We start from the raw sequence: 16,396 nt of genomic DNA, 5'->3' as shown, positions 1-16,396 counted from the left end.
AAACAAATCCCTAAGCTGTGCAGAAAAACAAAAGACATCAGTACAAACCTTCATGACTCACCTCCACGCACGTCAGGACAAACCAGCATTGGATTTCAAGATGGATTTTATTACAACAGATTGATAAAACATTACAAAGGATGTATACAAGTAGACTTAGGACCAGGAAATATTTAAATCAAACCTGAAAAAAAGAATAAAACTAGAGCCTGATGAGTCATGGAGTTTATAGACTACGTAACTGGAACCAGTTTCTGAGACCCTCACCAACCAAGGTTGGGGACGAATGTCCAACAGCATCTAAGCATGCTGTGAGGGCCTCAATCATTCCACCAAAAGAAATAAACAAAAATATGATTAAATGTTTACAAGAGAAACTTGCCTTTGTAAGGAGTTGGTACGTTCATGAAACTCCAGCAGCTTCAAAAGAAATATGAATCATTTAAACACACTTCACTTCTATGAACCTGAGTGAAACCTAAGGGGAAAAATATATCCTCACATGTAATTAGTTAACAACGTTATAGTTGTTAAAAACTTATGTGGTGTTTGGCTCTTTTCAAATAAAGATGTTACATTAAATGTCCATGTGTTCTAACAAATATTTGTCTTCACCACCGTTGGTCTTTATGCTCTTTGCTTGCAGCTAGGTTTGAAAAAGCACAAGGGTGATAGAAAGGTGTTAACCTCAAACCTAATGTGCAGGTTGCTTTGCTGCTTCAGTAGCGTCCAGCCGGAGACATGACGGGAGGCCTCATACCCATGGGAGGGCCTCCCTGGTAAGGGGGCACCATGGGAGGCCCCTGCCCATATGGAGGCATCCCTCCAGGCATGTAGCCTGGCATGCCCTGAGGAGGGGCACCATACTGACCTACAGAGAGAAGAGCACGGAGTGTTTTAATGCTACTGTTCAAAAGGACATCTGATCTCACCTGCTGTGCACCATACACCTTCCTGTCCAAATCTACAAAATTCAATTAATTATATTTTTCAAACAGCCAAATATACTTGGTTTTTTCCTGTTGCGGTTTCTTTTTTTAAATTAAACACCTACTTGACAGAGACTGCTGAGAAAAAGCTAAGCTTTCAATGAAATGTGAACTAAAATGATCCACAGACAGGTAATGAGCACAAGCTGGTAGAACAGTGAGTTACACAAAAAATGAGTTTGCTAGAACAGAAACAATTCTGTACACTGCCAAAAAAAAAAAAAAAAAGGATTTTCTTACCATGTATGGGATGCCTCATGCCAGGCTGCTGTGGTGGCAAGCCTTGCTGTGGGGGCATTATACCACCCACAGCTGCCACTGGGGGAGCAGCCACATGGGCCTGACCAGGTCTTGGTGCAAGACGCTGGTAACGAGGAAGTTGGGCCTTCATCTCTTCCTGTTGGCAGGGACAATGCACAGAACAAACATTCAGACTAAAGAAACTTTGTTATGCCCCTTTACAGTACAAAAAAATGATGAGGAACTTGTACCAATGTTGACGTGCCCTGATTTCAGACTGAGGATGTTCAAGTTCAGAATCATCCTTTAACATAACCACAAAAGAAGAACTACTAAGTAGTATTAAGGATGTGCAACCAAAGTGTTTAGCTTCAAACATATTCTGAATATATAGCTGAATTATGATCAAGATATACAGAATCAAGCTGGTGGTCAAATACTGCACCAGTCTATTATTGTCTATTGCCCAATGTGCTATTATAAATATGTATCAGTCATTACTTACTGTGAAAAGGGCAAAATAGAAAGCTCAAGCAACTTACCAGTGAGATATCCTCATCAGGGTGGATCAACTTACTAGTTGCACTCGTGGTGGTGAGGGTAGCAGGCTTACTGGTCACTGTGGCTGGGGGTTTGGCCACAGTGCTGCTAGAGGGATTAGAAGAAGTGGAAGAAGAAGAGACAGAGGGCTGGGTGTAGGCAGGGAATGTTGCTTTGGGTGGGTCAGTGGAGGCAGCTGTGCTGAGGGAACTTGAAGCTCCTGCGACTCCTGGAACAGTCTGCTGGGCCTGTGCAAAGACACCATACATATAACTGATTTTTTTTAAAATTAATAATAAGATACTAGCTTAATGTTGCAATATGCAAAAAAGGAATGAAAATAACCCCAAAATAAATTCATTTTAAAAATTACAGTGAAAAGATGACATCTCAGTAACAACATTAAAAAAAATGGAAAAGTTAACTAATCATTTGATTTAAGCTTTACATTTTAAAGCACTGTAATGTACAAGTGTATTATGATTTGGTTACTCTGAAGCTTAAATACACAAATTACACATGATTTTAATAATCCCAATTAATTTGTTTCCATTTTATTTTAATTGGAACAAAGCTGTTGCGCTATTTTGTCTCAACCACAGTGCAAGTTTTACATTAAATGGAGAAGAACTAGAAGTATCTATAGCACTTCAGATGGGAAGAACTCGGGTTAAGGGAGAAAAATAAAAATCTTGCAAAATCTGTTGGGTACTAATTGCATCATGCTCCTGAGGTTGAGAGAGAGTGGAAGATTCTAAATAAAGTTCATCTCATCTTAGGCCTATTTTAACTAAAGCGCATGCACACTAATGAAGCTCACAAACAAAACATGTCAGTTCTTGTCAGAGATGCCCATCCTGTGACACCAACATCATGGCCAGCATGGCTATTTTGGTGCACAAGTAGACTTATGAAGCAAATATGGTTAGTATCCAGCCATGTTTAAGTTTGCAAATTCAGAATTTACAGGCAGTGTTAATAAATATTCAACATGCAGCTGCCACAGAGCACAGAATCCTGTCTGTGAGCATACTTGTAGCATATTAGGAAAGGGAGGCTGGGGAGACGCAGACTGAGGGTCTGCAGATGGAGAGGAGACAGCTGCTGTGCTGCTGTGAACACCAGAGCCCATCTGCAGCATGGTGGAAAGGAAACCACAGCGTTTGCATGTAACATGTCTACAATGTTTTTTAATCTGAATTTTACCCTTTACAACATACCCTAAACAAGGTTAGAAAGCAAAGGGACACATCAGAAACAAGAACAAATGGGAAATAAAATATGAGGGGTTTTTTTCCTCTGGTATACAAGACTAATTTTAACCAGCTTATCTGAGTGGGGTTTCTTTTATGTTCTACTTCTGACAATTTGTTTATCAATCAACCAGAAATGTAGCAAATATGAGCAAGTGACACAGACTCCAAGCCTAAATTTTGAGCCTGGAAAAATCCTGTTATGTATACAACGACATCATAAAACACCCTGTTGACGGTTTAATTCCAGATAAAGTAAACTACATTAACAACATGAGACCTAAGAAAACAATAACATCTCTTTGAGGCAAATGTCTAAAGAAGTCACTGCATGTGTGTTAGTGGGGTTACAATGCCCACCTGTGCTGCACTGGGGAAGAGAGGTTTGGTGACAGCTGGCTGGGCCGCAGGTGCGGCTGGTCGAGTGACTGCAGGGGCTGGGGCCATGTGAGGAATTCCTGGCCTTGGGGGTATGTGGGGTGGGACTGCTGTAGGATGAACCGGAACCAGGATCAGAAGTGTTTACATGATCACATTTGTCAAATTTAGTTCTTTGTGTAATATAAGTTCAACGGTTGTTTCTGAAATGCAAGCACAACTCACCCGGGGGTATCCCTGGCATCATTGGGGGCATCATCCCTCCCATTGGCATCATACTGCAAAAAGCAGAGACCCACAGAAAATTGGACACACTGATCTGACAGTGAACTACAGTAAAACTGCATTTCAGTTAGCTCCATGATTGTATTATCCCTACAGACAAAACACTGGATAGTAAAGTTACTATTAAATCAAAAGTTAGTAAATGAATTACCCTGGTGGCATTCCAGGCATTGCAGGAGGCATGCCATGCATCATGTGAGGAACACCGGGCATCATAGGAGGCATTCCTGTAACAACGGGTTAGAGAAGATTTATTTAGCAATAACTCATCATGCCACACAAACAATCAAACAAGTAGGCAAATAAACACAGCAAAAGGATACACATACATAAACTACATTTTCACAGGCTCCATTTAGTTTCTTGAATGATTTCAGTCGTATATTTAGATATTTGTGGCAAAAAACTGAAGGAGTGTGTTAAAAGCATACATGACAGATCATCTATAGGGTTAAAATAGATACAACCGCTGAACAAAAATTATTTGTTGGTGCTCTCTGGTGGACAAACTGCATTAATACTGTCAACTTTTTAAGAAGGTAGCTAAAAACTTACAAAAATACTAAGATATATACTGAGGTGGATTTGTTGGTTAATTACGGGTCATGCGTGCCCAACAATTACACCAATTATCTGAGATTGTTGATGAATTTAGAGACACATCCAGCAGGAATGTGTTATGTAACGTGCTACAGAAATCAAATTCCCATGTCTCCTTAAATGCAGCTGTGATTCAGCAGTAAAATCCATCTAGCAAAAACATTTAAAAATATTGTGAATTTGTGGATGCAAGATTTCCTAGCATTAGAATTACAATTCAATTGGAAAGAAAAAGAATACTTTTAAACTGAAATAAACCTGGAATGAACTTGAACTTCTATCGACTGGCAAAAGGAAATGAAAAGGATGTGAAGGATGGCGACATGAGAAACTACTGCAAAACAATTCAACACAATAACGGTTTTAGTTAAAAAGCAGAACTGCAACTGGAATTAAAAGTTGATCAGCTGCGAAGCCAGTTTCATATGTGTAGTTGATGCATAGATTTTTAAGTTTGTAAAAAAAATAAATAAATAAAAAACCTTGCCTTGATATCCTGCAGGAGGAATCACTGGTGCTCCAGCCACAGGAGGGATCCCAGGTTGTGCCATTGGGGCAGCATAACCTGCCTGGGCCTGGACCACAGTGACCTGCTGAGCTGACGGTCCAGCTTCATCATCATCAGACTCATCAGAGTCATCCTGATTGTTTGACTTCTTCTTTTGACTCTCTGAAAACAGAAAATGTTGACACCTAAGCAAAATCTTATGTAACCCATACCATAACACTATATTAGATTACTAAGACTCGTGCATCATATTACAAACTAGGGCTGGGCCATATTATACCGTTCACGGTAATACCGGTATAATGTTAGGCAACGATAGGAAAATGAAATATCGCGATAGAATGGGAGTAAAACGCGCATGCGCAGTGCCTTTGTTTTCATACGCACATGGCCGATTGTTGAGTGAAACAGATGAACCAGAATTGGTTTGTAAAAATGGTGCAACTTCCGTGATGTGGAACTGGTTTGGTGTTTGTCCGTCAGATACACGACAAAGCACATTTTTTTGCAGAACATGCAAGCGGGCCGTCGTTATTGTCGTATTTGTCGGACTAAGATGCTCTTAAATCTGGGAGTAATCTGGGTCCTAAACTCCGTATCTTCAGGTCAAACAACACTGCAGCATCACTTAGAGTTAAAAACTGTCTAAATTCTTTCATCTTTAATAAAACGATCAGCATTGCTGCTTTACCAGGTGTAACTATAAAGTGCCTCTCAACTTTAACTTCCAGGCATCCATGAAAACAAAAGTTATTACATTTAATGGAGTTAGAAGTTAGCAGGAAGCTAGCGGAAGTTAGCTCGCTAGTTTCGCTAGTTACCTAAGCATGATATAGCACGTTCTGACTGAGAGATTTCTGAAAAAGATCAAACGTACAGCTCTGCTATCACTTCCAACATAAATGAAGACAGGAAACTAAACAGCAGTGACGTTTGTAGGGTTACTGAAGTTGGGCTAGCTGGTATATAATGATGTGCTACGTGATCGCTAGCGACACAGCTATGTTAGCATAACATAAACAGTGAAGCTGGAGGACGAACACTAACACTTTTCCACTTATAAAAGTTAACGTGAAGGTTCTTCATGGTTAGAGACAAATGCAATCGCATGGCAGGATGCTGTAAACGGACCAAACTTCAGTCAGGAGAACAACTGAGATAATCCATCCACAATACGAGGTTAGTCATTAATATACTGCAACAACATGGGAATAGAGCAGCTGCCAGAGAATTCAACATTAATGAATCAATGGTACAGAAGTGGAGGAAGCAAGAAGAATGAGTTTAATAAAGTTTGATTTATCTGACTGCTTTGTTTCGCTTAATGTGCCTTATAATCCCGTGCACCTTATGGTCCGAAAAATGCGTACTGCACACTGCAGTTTAATGTTGCAAAGCACCTCTTTTTAACTTCAGTGGATATTATACATGGTTATGCTCAGGATATGTCAGCCCATTTCTACTGGAAATGCCTTTTGGTTAAACTTTCAGCAAGGAATTTGCATTTGCACTGTTACATTTTTATAAAGCTTTAATGTACATAAAAACCAGCTTCTTGTTTAAGTGAAAATAAATGGAAGGTTGTCTTTTTGCGCTAGTAATGTTGTGGAGTTGTATTTTGTCTCGCATCAATTATATCGTCGGTTATATCGTTATCGCAAATTTTCAAATATATATCGTGATAAATATTTTTGGCCATATCGCCCTGCTCTATTACAAACCCTATAATATAAACCAGGTTTTAGTCAACACAAGCACAGCCCTTGCATAGGTGAACAAACCTTGTGATTTCTGTTCTAACGTTCGCCTTCGTTCCTGCATGTCTTTATCTGGAATTCCCTCCATGCCATAGATTTCCAGCTCGATGTCTGTTCTTCCTGGAATTGCATTTGGTACGCTGTCAATCGTCTCTTTGTGCACCTGAAAAATATGCAAAGTGAGTCACCACAAACTCGAATAACTACTCGATTACCTGTAACTAATGTGTGTGTGTGTTTTTTTAAACAAAGATGCTACAAATCTTAATAAGGTTATTAATAATTAAAAACCCATACCTGCATGCAATGAATAGCCAAGCCAGGGCCAGTGTACAACTTCTTGTGGCAAATGTGGCATTTAAAATGTTTTGCCTTTTGATGCTGAATGAGGATCTTTTCATCGTCGAAGTCTCGATTACAGTACCTGGAAACTGAAGTTAAGGACTGCCCAGTAACACTGTACAAGATCGAAATTCAGCGACCATACAAGCCGGCAAAATAACATAAGAACTGCTTAAAATAACCATCACTCAGCGACTAAGTAGCGCAAATCGTCTGGTTACACAAATCTAAAGACGGATCAGTCCTGAAGATTGAATCATAAACGAAGCTAAATGCTAACATAGCCGTTAATATCCAAGGTATTATTCGATTCCTGTAACCAGCACCACGAACCCAAACTCTACTAGAAATGAAATACAACCGATACCGAGTATTTTACAGCTTTAAAAATATCTCATTAAGTAAAAATCAACCAGCAAAACTCTTAAGTTCGTGAGTGCCAGTCGCTAATGCTAACGCAAGCTTTAGGGCGTCAAGAGGCTAGTTTGGGCCTTCCCTTTGTCGAGCTAACATGTAGCCCCTCGTCTTTCCACAGCGGCACTTTATCGTCGAAACAAAAAGGATACCAGCACCATGGCTTCATCTGCTTCTTCTTTTTTCGCCCCATTTTATGAAATACTGGAAAACCGGTATCAAAACTCTAAACACTTGTCTTATTATCTGTTTGAGAACAGCATGCTGTAATCCCGTGACAAGGCCGAAAATGGCGCTTCAATGGCGGAAGTTGTAACGAACGTATTCTCGCGCGAATACGAAATGAGCGTCACAGACACGCCCAGAGGTTCAAAACAGGAAGCACGGTAGACAGGATAGCCGACAGGTGAAGTAAATAACTGATTTCACTGCAATGCAATATTCTGGCGAACCTTTGGTGCTGAATAGCACTTGGAGACTTAAAATGAAGTGTGTCTCATTCCATCATTCCTTTATAGCAAAAACACTCCCCGATGGACAGACCTCCCAAAGCCAGCTCGCCATGTAACATGCAACTGTCTTGATCATGGCCAACACACTGATGTCTCACGAAAACGTTCATGACTCACGAAGTCTTAAAACAAGAATATTAGCAGATTGGGCTGATAGTCAATGATGTCTTATTTGGAACTTAACTTACAGGACGGTTTTTCTCTTTACATATTATTTATTCTAACAGATCCGTTTACTGAAATAACTGCTGACATTTTCTTGTATTGCTATAACCATTGTTAGAAGCGTTTATCCACCAACATATTTAAAAGCTTTATGGACACTAAAACATAGTTCATGATTGACTGGCAACTGTAACCCAATAAATGTGCAAAGATCTACTTTCACCAGAAAGATGAACTAAAGTTATCATCATGATAGGTATTACGTGTTTCATATATTTTTAACAAGATTAAAAACAAGAAGTAATGATATAGCTGCATGGGCACAGATTACAGCAGGGGGATTATATCATCAATAAATAGCTGCCACATTATCCATATTTTTCTTTTAACCAGTGTTGACTTTTTTCTTGTTGCGTGGAGTCTAGAGGTTTCCATCATATAAATGGAAAAAAAATATACTAGGTGTAAAAACTACAGTTTTGTCGATAACAAAACTGGCTTTTGTGCGCCACTTTTGCATCTGAGGATGGTTTTTATTTAAAAAATGGTTTTACTATAATGTAATTTAATATACTTATATTAATATAAGTAGGGCTGCTCGATTATGGCAAAAATGATAATCACGATTATTTTCACTGAAATTGAGATCTCGATTATTTGACGATATTTATTTAACCCTTTAAGACCTACCATAGAACCAAGTCCGCCAGAGCTTTTTTTTTTTTTTTTTTTACATGCTGTAGTGCCATTTTTGGGAGCATTTCAAGTTGCTATACATCAATACAACTGTTATAGCCCATATTTTAATAATATGTATGCATTAAGTGACCGAGGACAAGCTGATGACATAAGCTTGTCACTGGCTTGCCATCACCAGTGTGTGAATGTGTGTGTGAATGGGTGGATGACTGGATATGTAAAGCGCTTTGGGGTCCTTAGGGACTAGTAAAGCGCTATATAAATACAGGCCATTTACATAAGATGTAAGTACAACTCCTCCGGTTTCTTATGCAAAACAAATTATTGCGCTAGCTTACGCGGTTCTGCTTCTACAGGGATTTAAAGGGTTAACAATAACAATGTATTGAATAATGACTTTAAAAAAATAATATAAAATAGTGTGCAAATACTGATAACAGTGCAAATGTTTGCAATATAAAAAATAAATGAAAAATGTAAACATCTATGTTTAGTGAACTTTGCAGTGTTCCTCTGTGGTGCAGCTACTACACCGTAGCAACGTTTACACACTATGTCTACTTGACGTCTGACTCTGCGAACCCATAATGTTTCCACACCACTGAAGGTTTTTTTTACCTCTCTTTTCAACCAACGGCAGTCACTCTCCTCTCCAAATAACTTCTGCTTAGCTTTCCGAGCTTCCCTTGGGTTCTCTTAATCCGGTTGTTCAGTCTGACGTCACTAGCCGTGTCTGGGTCTAAACTCCGCTGCAGGTCCATATATCAAACGATCATATGGCATTACTGAGAGTTGAAAAACTGTCTAAAGTCTTTCATCTTTAATAAAATGATCAGCGTTCTGCTCAGGTGTAACAATTGAGTTTAACATCCAGGCATCCATGAAAACGGAATTTATGACATTTAAAGGAGTTAGAAGTTAGCAGGGAGTTAGCTCGCTAGCTTCTATCTAAATACAATATAGCATGTCCTGACTGCGGGGTTTTGGAAACAAATTAAAACGTACAGCTCTGTTATCACTTCCAGCATAAATGAAGACAGAAAACTAAACAGCAGTGACGTTTGTAGGGTTACTGAAGTTGGGCTAGCTGGTATATAATGATGTGCTGAGTGACCGCTAGCGACACAGCTACGTTAGCATAATATAAACAAGCTAACTTTTTTTCCACTCGATAAAAGTTACCATGAGTGTTCTCGGTGGTCAGGAACAAATGTAATCGCATGGCAGGATGCTGTAAAAGGACCAAACTTCAGCCAGGAGAACAACTGAGATAATCCATCCACAATACGAGGTTAGTCATTCATATACTGCTGCATGGGCTGGGCTGTAGTTACATCCTAAGGTTTTAAAAACTGAGCTTAAATAAATGATTAGCGGTAATAAAAGCCGAGGGAGATCAACAGTGATCACTGACTGTTTTAGGAGCTTTTTGAGATCAAATAGAAGAAAATACATAACATTAAACATGTTAACAACACAAAAGCCATATTAAACGCAGACTACTTTAGACCCGGAAGTAGGATCCGTCGCGTCATCACTGAACAACCGGATTGTTGTGACGGGTGTTCGAAATGCAGAGAGGTGCGCTCGATTTGCCACACGGAGCAGCGCGAGAGTAAAGCACGAGGGAGGGGCTAATAATCGGCTCAGTCATTTTTAATGATCGTTGAAAGCCCAGATCGTAATCGTGATTAAAATTCGATTAATTGAGCAGCCCTAAATATAAGGTCTGTGGGACTATTTTGATGTAGTTCTAAAGTTTTGTCACAGGATGGTGGTGTTTTCTCCTGCATAACATGCAGTCACTCCAGTAAAACGTATACAGAACCAAAAAAAATGCTTTATCTTCAGGATTATGTTCACGTAGCCAGACAGCTAAATATCTATACCTTTTGCTATTAAGTTGTTGCAATGCCAGGTGTATTTACAGCTAGGTCCATATATATTTAGACACAATACAAATACAATTATTGTTATATAATGGACATGGGCATAATGTGTAGAACTTTCATTTGAGGGTATCCACATTCAAATTGGATGAAGGATTTAGGAGTTTCAGCTCCTTAACATGTGCCACTCTCTTTTTAAAGGGAACAAAAATAATTGGACTAATTAGCCCATGTATTTCATTGGCAGGTGTGTGCATTCCTTCATTATGCCATTAATGTGGTGCTTGCATTTGGAAGAGTTCGCTGTCAACAGACAATATGCAGTCAAAGGAGCACTCCATGCAGATGAAAAAAAGCCTTCCTTTAACCTCGAAAACAGAAAAAACCATCAGAGAAAGACAACAGTGGTGGATGATCAACAAAAGCCAACCAAGTGAACAACATTCAGAGGGTATCAATATCCAAGTCCACCATAAAGAGAAGACTACATGAAAGTAAATACAGAGGGTTCGCTGCCATCTGCAAGCCACTCCTAAGCCTCAAGAAGAGAAAGGTTAAATTTAAATTTGCTTAAAAATGAAAAAACAAACAAACAAACAAACCCCAAAACAAAAACAAAATCCATAAAAAAACAACATAGTCCTGAAAAAAACATTTTTTGGCAGATGAATCCAAAATCAACCTCTACCAGAATGATGGCAAAAAATGGAAGAGCTCATGATCCAAAGCATACCACATCATCTGTAAAACACGGTGGAGGCACTGTTGTGGCTTGGGCATGCATGGCTGCCAGTGGCACTCTGACACTAGTTTTTATTGATCATGTGACACAGGACAAAAACAGACGAATGAATTCTGAGATGTTCAGAGACATGTACAAAGAAATGCTCAAATCCAGCTAAATGCAGTCAAATTGATTGGGCGTCATAATACAGATGGACAATGACCCAAAACATATAGCCAAAACAACCCAGGAGTTTATTAAAGCAAAGAAGTGGAATATTCTTCAAATGCATTTCACTTGATCAAGACTAAACTTCAGACAGAAAGGCTCACAAACAAGCTGCTGCAGTAAAGGCCTGACAGTGTTAAAAAGGAGAAAACACAGCATGTGGTGATGTCCATGAGTTCAAGATGTCAGGCTGTCATTGGCAGCAATCTTTTGTTCAACCCACTGAATTAAAGCTGAAAATCTGCACTTTAACTACATCTGAGTGGTTTCATTTAAAATTCTTTGTGGTAATGTGCAGAACCAAAATTATAAAATAAACATTTGTCTCTGTCCAAATATATATGGACCTAACTGCAGTTACTAAGTAAAAGGGAAAATGGGGTTTAGGAAGAGAGACCTACTTTTCTGTCTTTCTGCTTTCCTCCTTCTTTTCTTTTATATCTCTCCTTATTTTTTGTTCTGTTTTTCTGTTTCTTTTTCTCTTTTTGCATTCCTGTTATGTTGCTCTTTCTTCAACTTTTTTCACTTTATGTTCATGCTTTCCTAATCTCTTCTGTTTATCTACTACTTCCATTTCTAGCCTTCTCCCTTTTCATCTCGGCTTTGCCTTCGTCAGTTTTTAAGGTAAGCTCCTAAAAAGACACACAAAGCATTTTATTTTCATTTTGAAAAGAAAAAATCTTACAATCCATCATATTATCATGTAACTCAAACGATGAGGTAAAATGGCATTAGCTCAGCGTTTTACATGGCTCGTGAGCCTGATGAGCCTGATCTCCTCCTCCAGCTTTCTCACCATGTTGACAAACTCCTCACCATGGAAAGCTACTTCTCTTTATTGTCTCTTCTCTGTTTCTGAAGCCTTTTCTCTTTCTTTCTTTCTTTCTTTCTTTCTTTCTTTCTTTCTTGCTGCCAGCTCACATCTGAGACAGTCCTCCAAAGCTTTGAAATTTTTCTGGCATTCAGTTTTGCTCTGGTGGTGTTTCGACTTAATTGTTTTCAGCTTGGCCAAATGTTTTTCTACCAGTGCCATCATTTCAAGTTTGAAAATTCAGCTGTCTTGGATGAAGTTTTTCCACAGTGTTCCTACAGAGTTTTAAAGTCAATGGTCACCCCGCACCCCCCTGCCAGCTTTGCTGTTGTGTTTAGTGACAGCTTCACCTCATTGCCTTGTTTGCACTCTGTCGCTTGGTGTTTTTTGACCTTCTCACTCTCACTCGGCTGGATGCTCAGATTTTCTTTTAAGATCCAACCTTACTTCTCCTTTTCTTTCAGTTTCCTGTCAGTCTCCTCGCACATAGTGTCAAACTGTTTTTCACTGCTTTTACAAAGCTTTCCAAGTCCTGTCTGGCCATTAAAAGTGTCGACACTTTCTTGAGCTCCTTTCCAGCAAATACCTCTCCACACAGCAGCATTTTTTTCTCCTGTCAGCTCCTTGGATTTTTGTTGTTGTTGCTTGTCTTTTTAAGTCCAAAAGGGGTTTGTAGCAAGATGTGCTGCATTTTGCTGGGGTATGTGCATGTAGGTATGCGATTTCCTTAGCCTAAAAAGTTCAAAAATGAAGTAAAAATACATGTTCACAGTTAAATGCAATAAAACTATTTACATTTTGATGAGACCTAACAAGAATCTGTGAACTATGAATGAATATGAACTTTTAGCCAGCTAAACATTCATCACTTATCTTATAAATAATTTATAAAAGTTAATTATCACAAGAGTTTACTTACATGCGCAAAAGACACAGAGGATTTAATGTCAGAGAAATTTTCCATCATTCACAGATTTTTCCACTTTCAGTCCAGTCACCAACAGTGTCTTCAGCCCTTCAGATTCAAAATGTAATGCCATGTCATGTATTTGATATCTCTCTGAATTTCCAACTTAGTTATAACTAAAAATATATTTTGCATTCAATTTGAACCCATATTGTGGACGCGGCGGATTTTTGTCCCAGATGTAATAAATTCCCTCCAAGGCATCCTGATAGATCACATTTACAAGAAATTGACAGATTTTTGACCGGTGACGCTGGAAGCTCAGGTGACGCTGGAAGCTCAGGTAACACTGATAGATGAAATAGAACGGCGCACAACTTGTTTTGGCCACTAGGTGGCGATAGTACTTCAAGAACAGTACATTGGGGGTTTCAGGCTGTGGAAATTGGGTGGAAAGGCTTTCCAGAACAGCTGTTAGTAATGGTTTATATATACATTTCATTAGGAAACGCTCTCATTAGAAAACGTTCGATGGTTACTCTATCTGTACCAACATACAGTGTCGATTACGCTTATGGTCCATTACAATTTAGAGCCAAATATACATGTATTTGAGAGGTTTAGTAACCATTAGGTAATCAACCCAAACAGGAAAATAAGGTGTAACAACATTGACAATTTTAATGTATTACAATACCCAGTATTTAAAATCAAGTCCAGACTGACCCACTGCAATGTAATAGTGATATTTTTATCACTCCTCATTACTTTTGGTCCTTTAAGTGTACTTCGTACTTGTCTCTGTGTGCACCTTCATGTTTAAACAAGGATAAATAAGTAACAAGTGTTTCTCGCAGCAGGTTGCATAAATGCTGAGATGCAACAAATGTTTCCAGACAGATTTTCCTTTCCTGCGGCCTCTCGTTTTCTTCATCAAGGTGAATGATTACCTCTGAAAGGAAAGATTTATGAAGGGGAAACACAACTGAGGCGGCTTTCCTTGGCTGCATAATGAATTTTTCATCGTAGGCCTTCAAAACTGCTACTCCATGGTTGTACCGGCTAGACAGAGAAGATGTTCAGTGACAGCTTAAGGGGTCCCTTCTCTGAATGAATTATAGCTGATTCTTGTATTCTCACACATTTCATTGATCACTCTGACATCTGCTTTTTTTCACAAAGGCTCTTACCCCAGCTCTCTACTCTCTGTATGGCCCTATAATCGCTTCCTCCAACTTTTAAGTTTACATTTAACACATAATCCTGTTTTAAAGCTGCTCAGTTTGAGCACTTTTTTCTTTGATATTGGACAATATCCTCTGTCCTTCCTTCCTTGATACTGAATCAACCGACATTAATGTTTCCAAAGAAAGTTGTTTAAATACAATCATCATAGGCATGAATGTCATGGTAATTTTTAATTTATTTGAACTGTTCTTTCCCCAGGATGGATAGATAGCAGTGACGTTCCTTAATTTGTTTGGGAACTGCTTCTTTTAACAGACTTTAAATGTTTGGGAACTGAGAAAACCACTTGCTGCATTTCTGAAAGCCAAATGTTTTCCCCATTTCTACTGAACAGCTGTTCAACACTTCAGGGCCTCCTTTGTTGTCATTTTTATTTCATAATGTGTGCAGTGAAGCTCCTCTTTATTACTTCACAAAACAGCATTTGCTCATGGATAAATTGTACACATTGTACAGATAAATGATCACACACACACGCAAAGATTGAGGTTATGGTGTTTTATTGATTAGTGTTGTTGGCAGGGTCCAAGCTGGGAGTCACAAAAATAAAGATTAGATTGGAAATCTTGGTTATGCCAAATAAACAAAATCATTTTAACTGATGTCGCTGAAGTGAAATAAAGGATAGAAGTTAATGAGTGCAATAACTAACCCTTTTATCTGTGTTTCCTTTCCCTTGTGTAAGTATACAAGTATAATAAGTATACAAACTTATATTTTCAATGATAGCTTGTCGGTGAATTGTTTTCTATTTAAATAAAGTTCACAATATTTGTAAATTTATCTAGTACTAATAAAGTTTAATATTAGCAATCTGATTGTGTAATCCATTAGTTTAGCTGACTTTTTAATAGCAGTCCACAGAAGTTCAGCCAGTTCACATCAGAGGATGCTAAACCCACATGCCACCTCAGATCACAAGTGGTGTTTTGTGGTTTGTGATGTTTGTCTAAAAAGGCTCTATAGAAATAACATTTTACTTAATTACTTTTTAGTTGGCTTTTTAATGTTTTGTCCAAATTCATTGAAGCCATCCACAGGACGGGCCACAAGCCAGTGTCAGTCCTAGTGTCACTCCTAGTGTCAGTCCTACACTCAGATAAAAGGGCAGGACTACGTCAGGAAGAGCATCCGGCTTAAAATCTTTGCCAAATCAGACATGCGGATACAAAGACCACAGATGAGGTTCATCGATGGAGTGATGGAGGAGATGCAGAATGTTGGTGTGACAGAGGAAGATGCTTGGGACAGGGTGAGATGGAGGCAGATGATGAGTTAATCTCTAATGCAGGTTTTTGATGCGTCCTCGATCCAGCACAGCTGATTTAAATGGCTAAATTACCTCCTCAACATGTCTTGAAGTTCTCCAGAGGCCTGGTAATGAACTAATCATTTGATTCAGGTGTGTTGACCCGGGGTGAGATCTAAAACCTGCAGGACACTGGCTCTCGAGGCCTGGAGTTCCCTACCCCTGCTCTAACAGGAGCAGCCAAAAGAAGATGCAGCTGAAAGAAGACCTGCTGGTCTGTACTTCATTTCCTCCTCCTTTAATCCAACTGCCAAATGTTTTGGCATTTTGTGTTTCAATCTTTGATTAAAATATTTGAAATGATTTTATTTGATCAGTCCGGTGTGTGTGTGTATATATATCCATGTATGAAACAAATTTATTTGGTCAAGATATTTCTTGGCTTAAAATATTTGAGAACGTGCTATGACCTGCTGTCAGGATGCTGTAGTAACAGAGAGTTGGAGCCACCCCGAGCAAATGGAAAAACAATAACAAAGGCATGCATGAGTCCAAACACTCACAACAAAGATGAACAGTACACTTATTGTTGGGCACATTCAGATTCTACATTGCTAAAATATATTATTGTAAAATTGTGTGACAGATGGACAAACAG

General features: G+C 38.9%; 1 protein-coding gene across 2 annotated transcripts; it reads right to left on the bottom strand.

The window, feature by feature from the left end:
- Window positions 1–88: 88 nt before the first annotated feature.
- znf207b (zinc finger protein 207, b) lies at window positions 89–8,477 on the bottom strand. Of its 2 annotated transcripts, none has more exons than XM_004567808.6 (10): window positions 7,459–8,477; window positions 6,848–6,974; window positions 6,575–6,713; window positions 4,773–4,955; window positions 3,837–3,912; window positions 3,626–3,678; window positions 3,383–3,507; window positions 1,772–2,017; window positions 1,230–1,386; window positions 89–871 (listed from the first exon to the last, which is right to left on the bottom strand). In XM_004567808.6, exons 1-10 carry the CDS (start codon window positions 7,497–7,499, stop codon window positions 720–722), a joined length of 1,299 nt encoding a protein of 432 aa, XP_004567865.1. In that variant the 5' UTR covers window positions 7,500–8,477; the 3' UTR covers window positions 89–719. The 2 variants fall into 2 exon arrangements, with proteins under 2 accessions (XP_004567865.1, XP_004567864.1); XM_004567807.6 differs by having other exon boundaries at window positions 3,383–3,510; window positions 7,459–8,147.
- Window positions 8,478–16,396: the final 7,919 nt, after the last annotated feature.

This window comes from Maylandia zebra, linkage group LG6, assembly GCF_041146795.1.
Source record: "Maylandia zebra isolate NMK-2024a linkage group LG6, Mzebra_GT3a, whole genome shotgun sequence".
Classification (NCBI taxonomy): domain Eukaryota; kingdom Metazoa; phylum Chordata; class Actinopteri; order Cichliformes; family Cichlidae; genus Maylandia; species Maylandia zebra.
This window is presented reverse-complemented; position numbering and strand designations above follow the sequence as displayed.